Source organism: Carassius auratus, chromosome 30 (assembly GCF_003368295.1).
Source record: "Carassius auratus strain Wakin chromosome 30, ASM336829v1, whole genome shotgun sequence".
NCBI lineage: Eukaryota > Metazoa > Chordata > Actinopteri > Cypriniformes > Cyprinidae > Carassius > Carassius auratus.
Genome location: NC_039272.1, coordinates 10,741,221 through 10,756,696, shown reverse-complemented (window position 1 = coordinate 10,756,696; position 15,476 = coordinate 10,741,221). Strand labels below are relative to the sequence as shown.

Sequence of the window (15,476 nt, the reverse complement as noted above, 5' to 3'; positions counted from 1 at the left end):
CTGCCGTCAAAGTATTTCTGTACAATTGTCTGCCAGAAAGGTCTACCATGACTGCATTCCCAAACAGCTAGCATTCACCTACGAAAGAAAGAGCACACTTATTATGTTTTAAATTAACGACTTCAGATAGATCAGTGGTGCCTGGGGCAAAAGAGGGATGGAGGGGCAAGTTCGGAAGCGAGTTCAGCTTCCTAACAGCCTGATGGATGAAGCCTGATGGTTCTGGCCTGGAGACTCCGCAGTCTCCTCCCTGATGGCAGCAGACTGAAGAAGCTGTGTTACGGGTGGGAGGGATCACCTGCAATGCAGAGGGCTTTGCGAGTGAGACGGGTTCCGGTAATGTCGTGGAGGGAGGGGAGAGAGACACCGATGATCTTCTCAGCTGCTCTCACTATGTGCTGCAGAGTCTTCCAGCAGGACGTGTTGCAGGCGCCATACTGTACCACACAGTGATGCTCTCGATGGTGTCTCTGTAGAAGGTGTGCATGATGGGGGCAGGGGCTCTGGCTCTCCTCAGTTTGCGGAGGATGTAGAGATGCTGTTGTGATTTCTTGGCGAGTGCTGTGGTGTTGACAGTCCAGGAGAGGTCCTCTGTGATGTGCACACCCAGGAACTTGGTGCTGCTCACTCTCTCCACAGTCGCACCATTGATAGTCAGAGGAACGTGCTGAGTGTGTGCTCTCCTGAAGTCAACAACAATCTCCTTCATCTTCTCCACGTTCAGAGAGAGATTGTTGTCACTGCACCCCCCGGCAAGGCGGCTTACCTCGCTCCTGTAGACTTGATGTGGTGCATGATTAGCCATTCAAAGCACTTCATGAGGATGGGAGTAAGTGCAACAGGACGGTAGTCATTTCAGGAGGATGGAGATGGTTCTTCAGGACTGGAATGATGGTGGTAGTTTTGAAACATGTGGAAACATCAGCTTGACTAAGTGAGATGTTGAAAATGTCTGTGAAGACATCAGTGAGTGCTGTTGCACAGTCTCTCAGTACACGTCCAGGGATGTTGTCAGGACCCGGAGCTTTCCGTGCTTTGAAACTGCTGACGGATCTCCTCACACTGTCTGGGGTTAGTGTCATCACCTGGTCGCCAGGAGGAGGTGGAGTCTTCTGTGCAGTGGTTCTGTTTTGTTGCAAAAAGTGAGCGAAGAAGGTGTTCAGCTCATTCAGTAGAGAGAGGTTGCTGTCACACGTCTGTGGTGGGGGCTTGAAGACCGTAATGGTCTGTATCCCCTGCAACAGGCTCCGAGTGTCTCTGCTGTCACTGAATTGATGGGCTATCCTCCTGGAGTGCTGTCTCTTAGCCTCTCTGATGCCCTGGCTGTCCTCAGGCCCACCTCATCTCCAGCTCTGAATGCAGCGTTCCATGTCTTCAGGAGTCTGTAGACCTCCCCTGTCATCCACGGCTTCTGGTTGACCCGGATAATGATGGTTTTTGTGACTGTTACATCATCAATACACTTGTTGATGCAGGCAGTGACAGTCTATGAGGAGTTATTGTATGTGGCAGCCTGCTTAAACATATTCCAGTCAGTTATGTCAAAGCAGTCTTGAAGAGCCCATGACGATCCTTCCGGCCACACTTGAATCTGTATTGAACTGGTTTGGCGACTTTAATGAGCGGTCTGTATGCAGGCATTAGCATGACAGTGATGTGGTCTGAGGCTTTTATGTGGGGGAGGGGGAGGGCTTTGTAAGCTCCTCTCTGTGTGGTGTAAACAAAGTCTAAAATGTTTTTACCTCGTGTTGGAAAGTGTATGTGTTGGTTTATTTTTGAAAACACACTCTTTAAGTCAGCATGGTTAAAATCCCCAGCTATGATGAGAAAAGCATCAGGGTGTGCTGTCTGCTGCTCACTGATGTGCTGGTGCAGTTCATTTAGTGCATTGTTCCTGTTGCAGTTGATGTTCGGGGGAATGTAAACCGAAATGAGCAGTATGGCAGTATATTCCCTCGGCAGATAGAACGGCTGGCACTTAATAATCATAAACTCCAGCAGAGGTGAGCAGTGTTTGCAGATTACAACAGCATCGCAGCACCATGTGTCATTGATGTAAACACAAAATCCGTCACCGCTGGTTTTTACTCCAGCGACGAGAGCTCTGTCCGCTCGATAGCGCGTTTGCTGGTCGAGCTGAATAGCGCAGTCTGGAATGCTGTTGCTGTTACGTTACGTATGTGGACTTTCTGTTTCCTTATTTTGGTCATGTCCCGTTCCTTGTTTAGTTAACTGATTAATTCCGACCTGTTCTCCATTCCCCAGATTGCCTCCCTTGTGTTTAAAAGCCTGTCTGTTTAGTTTAAAAGCCTGTCATCCTACTGTATTCTCTCCAAGCCTCCCTCTCCTGTCTCCTCCTAGATCAGTCTGTTCCTCTGCTCCACTTCCGCTGGTTCAGTCCAGCCCAGTATCTTCTGTTTCTCTGCTGGTTCTGCCCAGCCCTGATCCTCCTGTGTTTCCAGTCAGTGCCGCAGCTCACCCTTCAGTCAGCACCATCTGGGCGCGATGGTTCGCCGCGGGATTTCCAGTCTCCAGGTTCGCCTTGGCGTGAGGATTCCTTGTCTCCGCCTTCAGCCTCCGAGCACTGGACTCCACCTTGTTCCTTCGACCCAGCGGCTCCGCCTTGGCACCGTGATCCCTCATCTTCACTGTGGCCCATCATTCCACCAGCTCCACCGGGCTCTCTCATCCCTCCGGCTCCACCTTGGTCAGTCGTCGACCATCCGCCGCCTCGGGACTCCACTCCTATGGCTTCGCCTCATCTTTCCATTCCTCTGGCTCTGTCAGGCTCCTCCTTCCCTCTGGCCCCACCTCCATCCTCAGTCGCTTCAACTCCGCAGCGAGCTTCCGGAGCCCCGCCTCCACCTTGGTCGCTGGTGCCTTCAGCGCTGCCTTGGACCTCCAGACCCTCTGTGTCACCCTGACTCTGTGGCTGCTCTGCTCCATCTTGGGCTCCTCAACCACCTGCGCAGTCTCCGTCTGTCGGCTCCCTGGTGTCGTCGGCTCCTCCTCCACCATGGCTCCTCCCGCCGTTGACTCCACCATGAACTGTCATTCTGGCTGGTCTCTGGAGCACCATCTGGCTCTTCCTGCTCCGGGCTCCTACCTGGCTCCTCCCTCCTACTCCACCCTGGGTCCAAACCCCACAGCCTGTAACAGTTGCTGAGCCATGTTTCCGTGAACACAAAAACACAACAGTCTCTTATAGTCCTCTGAGTTGAACGTAGTAATTTAGTTTATTGTCCAAAGAGCGTACGTTAGCCAGTATGATGGTGGGGATATATGGCCTGAGTGGGTTAGCCGTTAGCCTAGTCTGGATACCTCCGTGCTTACCCCTCTTTTGCTTCCTCTCACGCCACTTGTGGTGCCTCCGCTGTGGGCGAGATGCAACAGTGGGGGTTGGTGATGGTCTCCAGAGCAAACCGAGATCTGGCAGCTGTTCCGCGTGCATGGAGTTTAACTGTAAAAATCCAGCAGATCTTTGACATCCAGCAGATACTTACAACTGTATGCGCTTAAAGACACGTAGACGTGATGACGACGTACAAAAACACTGCGACTCACAAGACAAAAAACATGAAAACACCGTTCTGTCAGAATCAGAATCAGAATCAGAATGAGCTTTATTGCCAGGTATGTTTACACATACGAGGAATTTGTTTTCGTGACAGAAGCTCCGCAGTACAACAGAATGACAGCGACAGAACATAAAACACATAATAAAAGAATAAAAATACAAATATGTAGACAGTGAATGACAATATACAAATGACAATTGTAGGCAGGTATATTACAAAGTGAAGTTATGTATGTACATATATATTGTGTGCAAAATTTAAGTGTATACTAAGTATGTGTGTTAGATAAATAAAGTGTGTGTGCATATAAATATAAAGTGTAGTGTGTTCGCCATTATTATCAGCTGTTCAGAAGATGGATTGCCTGAGGGAAGAAACTGGTCCTGTGTCTGGTCGTTCTAGTGCTCAGTGCTCTGTAGCGTCGACCAGATGGCAACAGTTCAAAGAGGGAGTGTGCTGGATGTGAGGGGTCCAGAGTGATTTTGACAGTCCTTTTTCTCACTCTGGATAAGTACAGTTCTTGAATAGATGGGAGAGTTGAACCGATGATTCGCTCAGCAGTCCGGACTACTCTCTGTAGTCTTCTGAGGTCAGATTTAGAAGCTGAGCTGAACCAGACAGTTACTGAAGTGCAGAGGATGGATTCAATGATGGTGGAGTAGAACTGTTTCAGCAGCTCCTGTGGCAGGTTAAACTTCCTCAGCTGGCGGAGAAAGTACAACCTCTGCTGGGCCTTTTTCACAATGGAGTCAATGTGAATGTCCCACTTCAGGTCCTGAGAGATAGTGGTGCCCAGGAACCTGAATGACTCCACTGCAGTCACAGTGCTGTTCATGATGGTGAGTGGGGGGAGTGCAGGGGGGTTTCTCCTGAAGTCCACGATCATCTCCACTGTTTTGAGGGTGTTAAGCTCCAGGTTGTTGAGAGTGCACCAGACAGCCAGCTCTTTTACCTCCTGTCTGTAAGCAGACTCGTCACCGTCCTGAATGAGGCCGATGAGTGTGGTGTCATCTGCAAACTTCAGGAGCTTGACAGAGGAGTCCTTAGATGTGCAATCATTAGTGTACAGGGAGAAGAGCAGTGGGGAGAGAACGCAGCCCTGGGGAGCTCCGGTGCTGATTGTACGGGTGCTGGATGTGTATTTTCCCAGCCTCACTAGCTGCTGCCTGTCTGTGAGGAAGCTGTTGATCCACTGACAGATGGAGGTGGGCACGGAGAGCTGATTTAGTTTGGGCAGGAGGAGGTTTGGGATGATCGTGTTGAATGCCGAGCTGAAGTCCACAAACAGGATCCTCACATAAGTCCCCGGTCTGTCTAGGTGTTGCAGAACATAATGCAGTCCAATGTTTACTGCATCGTCCACAGACCTGTTTGCTCTGTAGGCAAACTGAAGAGGATCCAGCAAGGGCCCAGTGATGTCCTTCAGGTGGGCCAGCACCAGTTTTTCAAATGACTTCATGACTACAGACGTTAGAGCCACAGGCTAGATAGATAGTCAGGATAGAGAGAAGCCGCTGCGTGTGGACACGCCACCATTACTATTTAGAATGGAAACCCAGCTAATGTAGTTCTCAATAGGAATAGGGAATTTCGTGTGAAGGTCACATAAAGTTAAACATTTTCAAACACAGTGATTTAGGCAAATTCCTGTTTTAGCGCTCCTTGTGGCAATGCAGCGAATCCATATAGTGATACATTTCACAACATAAACGACACATATGGAATTGATATTGCATGGTAGTTTGTTTTCCAGCCTCATTTAATGTGATAAACTGAAGAGCATTGAGAAACGGAAAGCGGGAAAACCAGCTAGAGAGCTGTGATCATGATTTCAAATAAGCAGAAAACCTGCAAATTCCTGCAGAGAGGCTACAATTGTCAATGTACAAAGATTTGAAGGGAATAAAAACATATTTCATCAGTGGTTGGTATCTCGAAAAAGCCAAGATGATCTCTAGACAACATTACCTAATAATTGATAGCGTTCCAACATAAACCTGATTACATAAGACATGATTACATGCGAACACAGAAGAGACAGAGGCATAAGTAATAAAATAGGTTTGTAGAGTCTGCTAAAACCAGCCTAAGCTGGTTGGATGGTTTTAGTTGGAGGTAGCTGGTTTCAGTTTGTTGTTCCAGCTGGTCCCCCACCCTGACCAGCTATGGCCAAACCAAAGTCATGTCAATCGGCGGCCATCTTTGAAACGCCTCTTGGGCATGCAAGTGCAACTCCTATCTCTTTGAATGGGAAAACATAAAATTCTCCAAAACTATTCACTAAGCTTATGATTAAATTTCATACTTCAAATCACTGAAGAAATCTGACAACAACTGTGTCATAGATTTTGTTATTTTTGCTCAAAAAGCGTTATAAAAAGCTTATTTTTCAGGCTAGATATGCCAGCGCGCATGCAGAGTCCTAAGGGCAGAATGCTCACTGTTTCTATAGCAACCTGGACTTCTAAGTGCAGCTGCAGTGACGATGACTTTACCAATTAGCGATTGGCTCTTACATTCAGAAGGCGGGGCTTCCTATATTAAGCGGCCATATTGAGCGTTGCATTTTTCCCCATGAAAAACTATACAAGTGACTTGTCTTGGGTATTCTATAGTCTTTGGCCAAGCCCCCTCTAAAACCAACCTGTTGACCAGCTATGACCAGCCAACCTGAACTTCACAATTTATTATCTGACTGGTATGATTTACACTGTACACAGTAACAGTTCATTTCTTTGCTACATATAGCTGAACGATTGCATGCAAAGTAAAACTAAACATACCCAGCAATTTGAGTCTTTTGCTTTCAGAAGAATTGCCCTTCACCCTGTATTTAGACTAAGGACCTCACTAATGTAGAGGAATTTGTTATGAGGGGGTGAGTGAGTCTAGGCATTCGGCTCCTGTTGAGAATGTCTGTGACTTTGCTCTGCTGATTCCAGTAATGGTTTTGGACTTGGGGCAACACATTTATTGAAGAATAACTTTGAGAATAACTTTGATAAAATCTTAAGAGCAACAGGATGTTCATGTTCTTCTCAGTTAAGCCAATCAATTTATGGTCTTATTACATTCGAGAAATTAAACAGATCTTTAAAGAAAAAAATTATGGAGAAAATGGACCATACTAGCCATTTGTGATGTTTTCAAGATGCAGAAGATAAAATGTATTCTAGCAACATTACATTCACCTTTTAGGACATTTATGGGAAATTGTGTTTCTTGATGGCATGTTGGTGTGATCGTGTGAAGGGAAAATGTGGGCGAGTGGGATAAGACCATGCTCTCATGGAAGAGGAATGCAGTGGCAAGGTCAGGTAAAATTAACACTTATGTTACGTCGTATAAAAATTATGTTTTTGAAAAACAGTGTCAATGTAAAAGAATTGTACATTTGTACAATTGTACAATTGTACTCTTCAGAATTGTATTTAGTTCAGAAGCAATACTGTATTGCACATTCTGTTATATAATAAATGGAGACTTTTTAGAGTAGCTCAATTACAGCCATAAGAATGTTACCAGACTGTGCTTCCATACAGTGTTTCTGGCCATTATGAATCAAACCATGGCACCACCAAACACATCAGGCACAGATCTGATGACACAAGCTCTAGGGCTGTAATCAGTGTCTCACAAACACACACCAATGAGACTTTCTGGTCTGTTAGCCACCCGTCTACACAGACACCCCCTCTTTTGGGGCTGCAGCATCAATTACAGCATATGTGTTGGCTTTGCCTCTTCAAAGTGTTACTGGAAATGTTGCAGAGTGTGAGTGTGCATGTGTGTATGGAGATGACTTATTTCCTGTGATGTGTATTCCTTAAAACAATGCAACACTGCAACCACTGTGTTCTATGGAAATCATTACCATGTCCATGTTTGCATGACAACCAAAAACCTCATATTACAAGAGTTTTATTAAGTCACCTCTCAGTGGGGACTGACATTTTGATCTGATTGTTCCAGGCGTTTGACGGAGGGACTGGGGGAAGGAAGGCAGTCACTTTGTGATGACTCAGCCATTTTGTCTGCTACTTTGTGAAGGAGAGACATAAAGCAAGAGCCAGCTGAATAAAAGTAGTGCTTCTGCAACAAACCTATGCATCTCAACTAGCAGTACATTGTATTAGTACATGGAAAAATGGTCATAATTCTAATGCAAAAATATATGTCATTATAGAGTTTAACGAGAGGAAACGCTTAAATCTGTGTATGTCTCCCTCTGCAGGGCATTTTAGAGTAATGAAGAGTAATTTAGAGTAACAAGCTGATCTCCTGTACAACTCTTACATAAAATGTGTGTCCATTATCCCTTTTATGTGTAAGATACACTGAAGAAATTGTGTAGGAATTACTCAGAAATGTATTGTAAATTTATAATCACATTTCAAACAGAAGCAACACGTAGAATTAAACATGAAATTTTGAAGTAGAAAGACTTTTGTTTTAATTGCATACTATACAGCCAATATTTATTTACAACTTTGAAAAATAATTTTTACAGTGTATCTGAGAACAGTTACTGTATACTCTTTCATGTGAATTTTAAATGATTATTATATAAAAATGTGTTAATTTAACCATTTTAATGATCAATAATTAACATTTCATAGCAAATAAAAACACACACAAATAAATGAGTTCAGTTAAGTTTTTATTAAAAGCCAAGCAAACATTAAAATACTGAAACAGATAACCTTTTTTCCAACCCCTTTTTTGCTCCATTTTGTACAAATCACAGTTGTTAAAAAATATTACAAACGATTCAATAAAACTTTTTTTTTCTTTTTTCTTTTTGCAACAGCAGCAAAACATTCTGATTTTGTATTTTAAAAGCCCTTAGTAGTGTGTATGGTGTATATGGTGTGTGTGTGTGCTTTTTCTGGTTCAGAACAAGAACAATAATTACAGAACGGGTATCAGAAACAATAATCAAACTAAGAAGTTAAAAGAAAACCACAAAGTGCAAAACAGCTTTAAATAGTCACAGATTTGAAAGAGGAAGAGAGGTCAGCGGTAGGGTCAACGGTCAGAGACACCTACCTCACCTCAAGAAGACAAAAAATGGCAAGGACAACTCACCACAAGTGGAAAGCGGGACAGCGTCTGCCAAAGGGCATACATTTGCTCTACTATAATTGACAGATGTTGTTCAGTAATACGGCCCTTTTCTTTCATGGAGATGAAGAAGCACATAAAGGAAGTTGGTTTGAAAGCCCCTCTGTTGAAACACAGAAGCTAACACGGGCTTGAAGTGGACTCTGCCTATGACCTGAGGTCAGATTGTTAATTATACAAGCAGTAAGATGTGGTTAACCTTTCCAGTTTATTATAAATGTTGAGTGTTTTTATAAAATAATTAAAAATCACCACAATAAATGCTCTCTGGCATTAGTATTTTGCAACAACAACAAAAAAGAGGGGGGGGGGGCACCTAAACCAAAGTCATGTTCCAAAATAAAATGTTGTGTAACATATCTCCTGTCATATACCAATTTCTATTACCCTTAGCCTTGTAAAAACTGTAGAGGGTGCCAGTGTGCCTCTGGCGCGGTTAATGTGCATGTGTTTACATTCACTCTCATCCAAACGCTTATAGTCACTGTTCACCACAAGCACAGGTTTCCACTCAACACAGCACTATCAGAGAGGGATGAAAACATCAAAAATGTTAGGGGGGAAAGCATAAAAATATTACACATCATCACTCAAAGAACAGAGGGTAATGCTACATGCTGGCCACAGACATGCAGAAGGAGCAATAGTGGTCTGATGGCTGTCAGCTAAAGCTTGTGGTGTTGTGTGTGTGTGTGTGTGTGTGTACGTGTTAGTGCACTACAATTACCTTGATCAAAACTAAAGGCAGTGACCTCTTTTCAGAATTGTTTTTTTTTTTTGTTTCGTTATTTTTTAATTAAAGGCACGGTAACACAACAATAGACCACAATTCTCAAGTGCTCTCACATTTCTTTTAAACTAGTGGGATTCTAATGCTGAACTGTTATTAAATAAATAGAACTACAACCACAATGTGTCAATAATAATGTACATGACAAACATTTAGTATAACATTAAGTATCTGTAAGGGTTTTGGATGGATTTTTTAAAAGTTGTAATAAGGGCTCCGATTTTTTTATTTATTCAATAACATGATGAAAGTGCATGATAATTCCTCAGTAATGAAAGCTACTGTTATTCATAATTACATACAAGTTAGCGCATCGCCCATTCCCATGCACATCTTACCTGTAAACATGCACCGATAAATACTTTACAATTTGTTAAATTGACAGAATCTCATTTGTATCAAATTTTAAGCTAAAGTGCATATTTAGCAAGCAGTTATTGTCTTTCCTGTTGTTAGACACTGTCTGAATCAATCTCTCAATTTAAAGCAATTGTTCACCTAAATATGAACATTCTTTCATCATTTACTCACCCCGATGTCATTTCAAACTTGTATGACCTTTTCTGTGGAACATAAGAATGTTTTGTCCATACAATAAAGTTGATTTTAATGCCTTTGACTTCATGGATACCACACACTTCTTCTTTTGTGTTCTTCAGAAGCAATAAATTCACATAAAACATGTTGAAACAACATGAGGGTGAGCAAATGACAGAATACGCATTTAGGGTGAACCATCCTTTTAATGACTAATAATACACCTTTCTAATACTGTTTATTTGAAATCTACTACACCACCTAATTTCAACAGAAAACGCATCACATGTCCTTGAAGTCAATGAAGGCATATTCGATTAAAGCAGAAGGTACAAAGATTTGAGCAATCGACATAAAAGGCTTACAGTATGTATGAGGGATTTTTTGTTTTTACGCAAGCACAAAATACGCAGGGCCATAAGGAGCACCGTTTTAATGGAAGAAACTATTCCATGCTACAAAATGTTTTAAAAAGCCGTAGTTTGGAAACAGTCAATGCCATGCACATCAAAGGCAGACCAACTCTAAAATAAAAGTGCAAAAGCAAATAGTCGAAGAACAAAAAGTGCTAACAAGCCCAACAACGCTTTCCATCCCAACAAGCAGGTTGATGTTTGAAGTGTTCTCAAATTGTTCTTATTTAACTCCAAGGGGCAGACAGGAGAGCTGCGATCAAGTACAGAATTTATCACAGAGCCAGTCTGCAAATACACAGTAAGGTCTTACATTCATAATTTTACTAATTATTAAGCCTTTAGGCATAGTGTGGCATCTATAAACATTCATTTATTTGTCTGCCCCTATAAATAAAGCGTCTTAGTGGGATGAACCTACAAAAGTGCCCCATGGGTGAAGATGGTAGCATACAGCCATACAGCGTCTGCTCTATGTTTCCCTTTTATTTTTCATTTATTTATTATTTTGTGTGCAGATCGGCCTCTCTGAGCACATGGGCTCTGCGTGTCTATTTTTGTAGCTGTTGATGATTTCAGCTCGTCTGGTGTGAAAAGCAGTGTGCAGCCTCGAGGAAGCGAAATCAGAAAGCCAGAAATAGAAATGGAAGAGATGGAAATAGGCATGGGAAACTTAAAATGTCTCCAATTTCTCACTCACCTCCAAAGTAGCTATTCAAAACACTTGTGTTAAAAGGCACGAAACGGGCAAAACAAACATGCTTCACCGAGAAATACTTGAATGTAGGAGAGGGAAAGTGTAACAATGGTCATAGGCACTCATGTTTTCAGATGGAAGGCAGTCGAGACAGCAAACGGATGCTAACAACACTTCACAGCGCATGCATGTCTGAAAGAGAAACCAAACCGAAACTGGCTGTTAGCGTATCACTGTCAATTTAACCACAAAACCTGTTTCAAAGCGTGAAATCGAAAGCTTTTCGTTTAAGAAAGGATACGCTTTTGATTTACAGCTTATGTTGGGATATTCTGTTATTAAGATTGTCAAAACAGGTAAACTCGTGTAAAGAGGCGGTCACACTACACTTTTATTGCATATATATGCATGCAAATGTTGGATACTAGAAAAACAACATTCAACGTTTGGTGAACTCTGACCTGCAAACTTGTGTGACCAATTGAAGATCATTGTGTCATAGCTTGACAGCTTAGTGGAATTAAAGACACAACATAGCGTGACATCACATCAACTGTTGCACAAAGTCTAGTGTAACCGCCCCTTAAAATATATAATGTGTGAAAGGTTGAACGCTGTGACATTTAGCCGGTTAATCCTGAGCACCGATTGTATCTGCGTATGTAAAGTGCAAAGTGAAGCATCACATTGCAACGTATCAAACACTACAGGAAGTGGATCCATAGTTTCTCCCTCAGTTTGGCTAACTGCAGAGGTAGAGGAGCAGAGGAGTAATAGAGGGGAGTGGCGAAGGAATACTAAACATTGCAATCTACTTTTTGGTTTGCCAATATCTCAGATTGAAGTAGTGCTACAAAAACAAGTGCATTTCACAAGGATTTGAAGATCTGAAACAAACAAATGAGGAGCTAATACTTTCGAAAGCAGGGTAAACTCAGAAGGCATGGACGCCCCCCAGTGGTGGAGGTGAAAGGCAAGCAAGTCGAGGAGCTTGCTAGTGGTCATATCACAAAGCTCAATCTACAGAACGTCGTATAACAGCCGTGACTGTTAATACTGTCCTGGCAGTGGTAAAATAGCCCTAATTCTGTAGTTTACTTGCTGTCAACTTTTTGTTTCTGCAGATTTTGGTAAGGCGTTTGTGTTTGAATGAGTTGTCTGTGTGTATGTCTGTCTTTGGTGCTGGCCTTGAGTTTTTTAGTGAGTGACAGACCTGAACTACACACCCCTTCTGTTCTACCACACGAGCAAAATTTAGTAACAGGGTAAGCAATCTGAAAAAAAGAGTTCTTCAGTAGGCAACACGATTGGTATTCAGAGCCAATATGGGGCAATGGAAGATCCAAAATGGAGAACTGTTTTTAGTGAGAATACAGGCAAGGGCAATAGCCCCTTTATCTGAACAATTTATTTTATATATATCCCTGCCACCATTTTAGTTGCTATTTGTATTCAAAGCTAAGCTATGTTTCAGCTTGTAGGCATTGAACATGATGGTTTTCCCAGAGCGCCAGCGCTCAGACGGGGTGCTGGTGTGAGTGCGTGTGTGGTCTTGTATAATAATAACAGTCTTAAGAGGCGAAAGCAGGTCACTGCAATGATGCCATTCCCTATGTGATGCTGCGGCGAGACCTGTTGCATTCACACAGTAGAACATGTAGCATTGAGAGTGAGAAAGATTCCGACTTTCTCTGAGCCGTCTCCCATTTAATGACACATATGCTTCGAGCTCTCGTGGCGGGCAGCCGGCTAAGGCCCAAAGCGGGAGGGAAGGTTAAAGCTCAGAGGCAAAGAAGACCCAGACTCGCTTCCAGCAGTCGGGATGGATGCACAGAAACAGGGCTCCCCAGGCTTGGCTACATGCCTCTGGACTGAGATGAGGGAGAGGGGTACAGAGGGTTTGAATGGATGGATGGACACGGACCCTCAGGAAATGTGGGGTGCTGAGGAGGATGGATGTCTCCAGAAACACCAGCCCCGTTTGGTGTGCTGCTTGCGTAAGATCTCCTCCTCACGCTCTCGCTCTTTTTGAGAACGAAGGTAGCGGTCTTCCTCCTTCAGGAACCAGACAGGGGGCCAGCGGTGCTTCTCAAAGTGTTTCTGGTTTTCTGGAAGAACAAAAGAGCAGGATGAAGGAAATACAGTGGAAAAATCCTCAGTATTTGTATCTTGTTTTTTCACCTAAAGATAAATATTGGTACAGTAAAAAATGTTAATGTGTTTGAAAGTCTCTCATGCTCACCAAGGCTGAATTTATTTGATCGAAAAATTCAGTAAAATCAGTAATGGTGAAGTTTTATCACAATTTAAAATATTAGTTTTCTATTCTGTTTTTAGATTTTTAAATGTAATTAAGTCCTGTCACGGCAAATCTGATTTTCACCATTAACATTATCAAATGAAATATTATCAACTTTGAAATCAGTTGCGGTGCTCAATATTCTTCTACTCCATAGAAAATTGAAAAGAAGAGCATTTATTTAAAATAAAAAGCTATTCTAACATTAACATCTAACATTAATGTTTTTGCTGTCACTTCTGATCAATTAAGTGCATCTTTGCTAAATTTATCTAATTTATACATAATATACATCTAATAAATAAATGAACAAAAGCACTTCTTGCTCCTTACCCGGAGACATCGTCTTCATATCTTTAGGGAATTTTCGACAAACGCTATTGTAGTTGGTGCAGATGTGATGCAGACACCAGGCAGAGAGCTGCTTGGCATTGTGGAACTACAGCAGACACAAAAGCAGAGTTGGCACAGCGTGATTTCTCTCAATGAGGCTCATTTGAAAAGCAAAGACTGTTCCTCCTTTGAACTAGAATAAAGTAGGCTATGAATGAATGGTAATTCTGTAATGTGCGCCATTGGTTATATTGCCACTTCATTAGTCAGTGCATTCTATTAAAGGCTTCGTTTGCTTCATCTTTATTAATGTTACCTGAGCCATCTCCAGATAGGCCAGCACATGGCCATCAATGTCCACCCCTTTAACGGACAACTGCAACAGCTCCTCAACGGCATGTTGCTCTGTAGACCATGACAAAACACCACACAACAAGTGTTAATATGTCAGCCATGAGGCTTAATGGTTAACAACTTGCAAAATACTCCATGACAACAAGATGTTCAACAGTGAAAGATTTCTCACCTTCACAAATGTATTTTTAGATAATATTTAGCTGTAGATAACATTTATTTTTGTTTATTTCTTTTGACAGTTAGCACCATGTCTAGTAGCTTTGATGAGTTTAAATGCAATCATCTGCAATATTAACCAACATTTGGCTCACAAATGACACCTTTGCAAATTCATGCTGAAAGTGTAAGATCTCAGATTATTTTCCTTTCCGGGCCCATTAACCACAGAATTGTACAGTGTTTTTTTTTTTTCAAGGTATACTGTCTGCCTTTGGGTAAATATAGAGCCATTATTAAACCTACCTGTAAGAGCTACAAGGTGGGGAAGACAGAGGCGGTTGGCTAGTATTATAAGGTCCATTGGCTCCAGTTCAGGACAAGGTGTTAACACACCACAGTACAAAAACTCCAGAACGGCTCTCATGCAGGCACAACTGGTGTTGGGGACAGAGACCTAAAAAGAGAAACAGAGAAAGAAAAATACATGGCGGTTAGCAACAAAACCACCTAAATATTTCAAGTTTACAGTTATTAACAAAAGCCCACGTTGAGAAAAGTTTGTGTGAACAGATTTCATAACCCGTGCTGAGGAATGTTTATTCATAGCCCATCTCCAGGACATGGAAACTCGAGAGGCAGATTGATCCAGGGATGAAACAATCTGCTCGGCACCTCTTCCCTATTGAGACCTGCATGGTCCTGGCCACCGTGTTGACATGGCAGGACCCAAAGTGCCCAAGGAATCAGTTAGAAAGGGATGCAAGTGTCCAAAAAGGCCCGTGGAGGAAGGGGCTCGAGAGAGTGATAGCAGGGCGAGGGCAGTGGCCACCACAAGGGGTCTTTCATCCTTCAAGAGATTAAAGCTCTGTTTGAAACCGTTGACAGTCTCAGCTTAAAGCGGTGGAAAAATAACTCTGTGGGCTTGTCGCTACGGGAAACCTGGCCTCTGCATAAACAAGAGCCAACAAGCCAGCCTACAGGAGAGACTGTCATCATATAACAGTGAACACAGAATATGCTTTACAGAAAACATCCAATATACTGATATGGGAAATTCTGTCACCACCAGAACATATTCAAAACAACCACAGTTTATTTATGGTGTTTATAACCTCTTAACTTAAAAAAAAAATACTGTCTTAATAAACAGATGTACATTATTTTAGTATAAGGCCACATTATCTTTCAA

The 15,476-nt window shown here is 42.6% G+C and overlaps 1 protein-coding gene across 4 annotated transcripts in view; it reads right to left on the bottom strand.

The window, feature by feature from the left end:
• Positions 1-8,221: 8,221 nt before the first annotated feature.
• The window catches only part of LOC113049187 (rho-related BTB domain-containing protein 2-like), a 46,662-nt gene continuing 39,407 nt past the window's right edge, over positions 8,222-15,476 (bottom strand). For 3 of the 4 annotated variants that reach the window (XM_026211315.1, XM_026211317.1, XM_026211316.1), the window contains 4 exons: positions 14,591-14,741; positions 14,088-14,176; positions 13,772-13,877; positions 13,066-13,247 (listed from right to left, as the gene is read on the bottom strand). In XM_026211315.1, the coding sequence (XP_026067100.1) occupies positions 13,066-13,247; positions 13,772-13,877; positions 14,088-14,176; positions 14,591-14,741 (528 nt within the window). Of the gene's footprint in view, positions 13,248-13,771; positions 13,878-14,087; positions 14,177-14,590; positions 14,742-15,476 lie in introns of all 4 variants that reach the window. The other variant, XM_026211314.1, reaches the window with a different exon arrangement.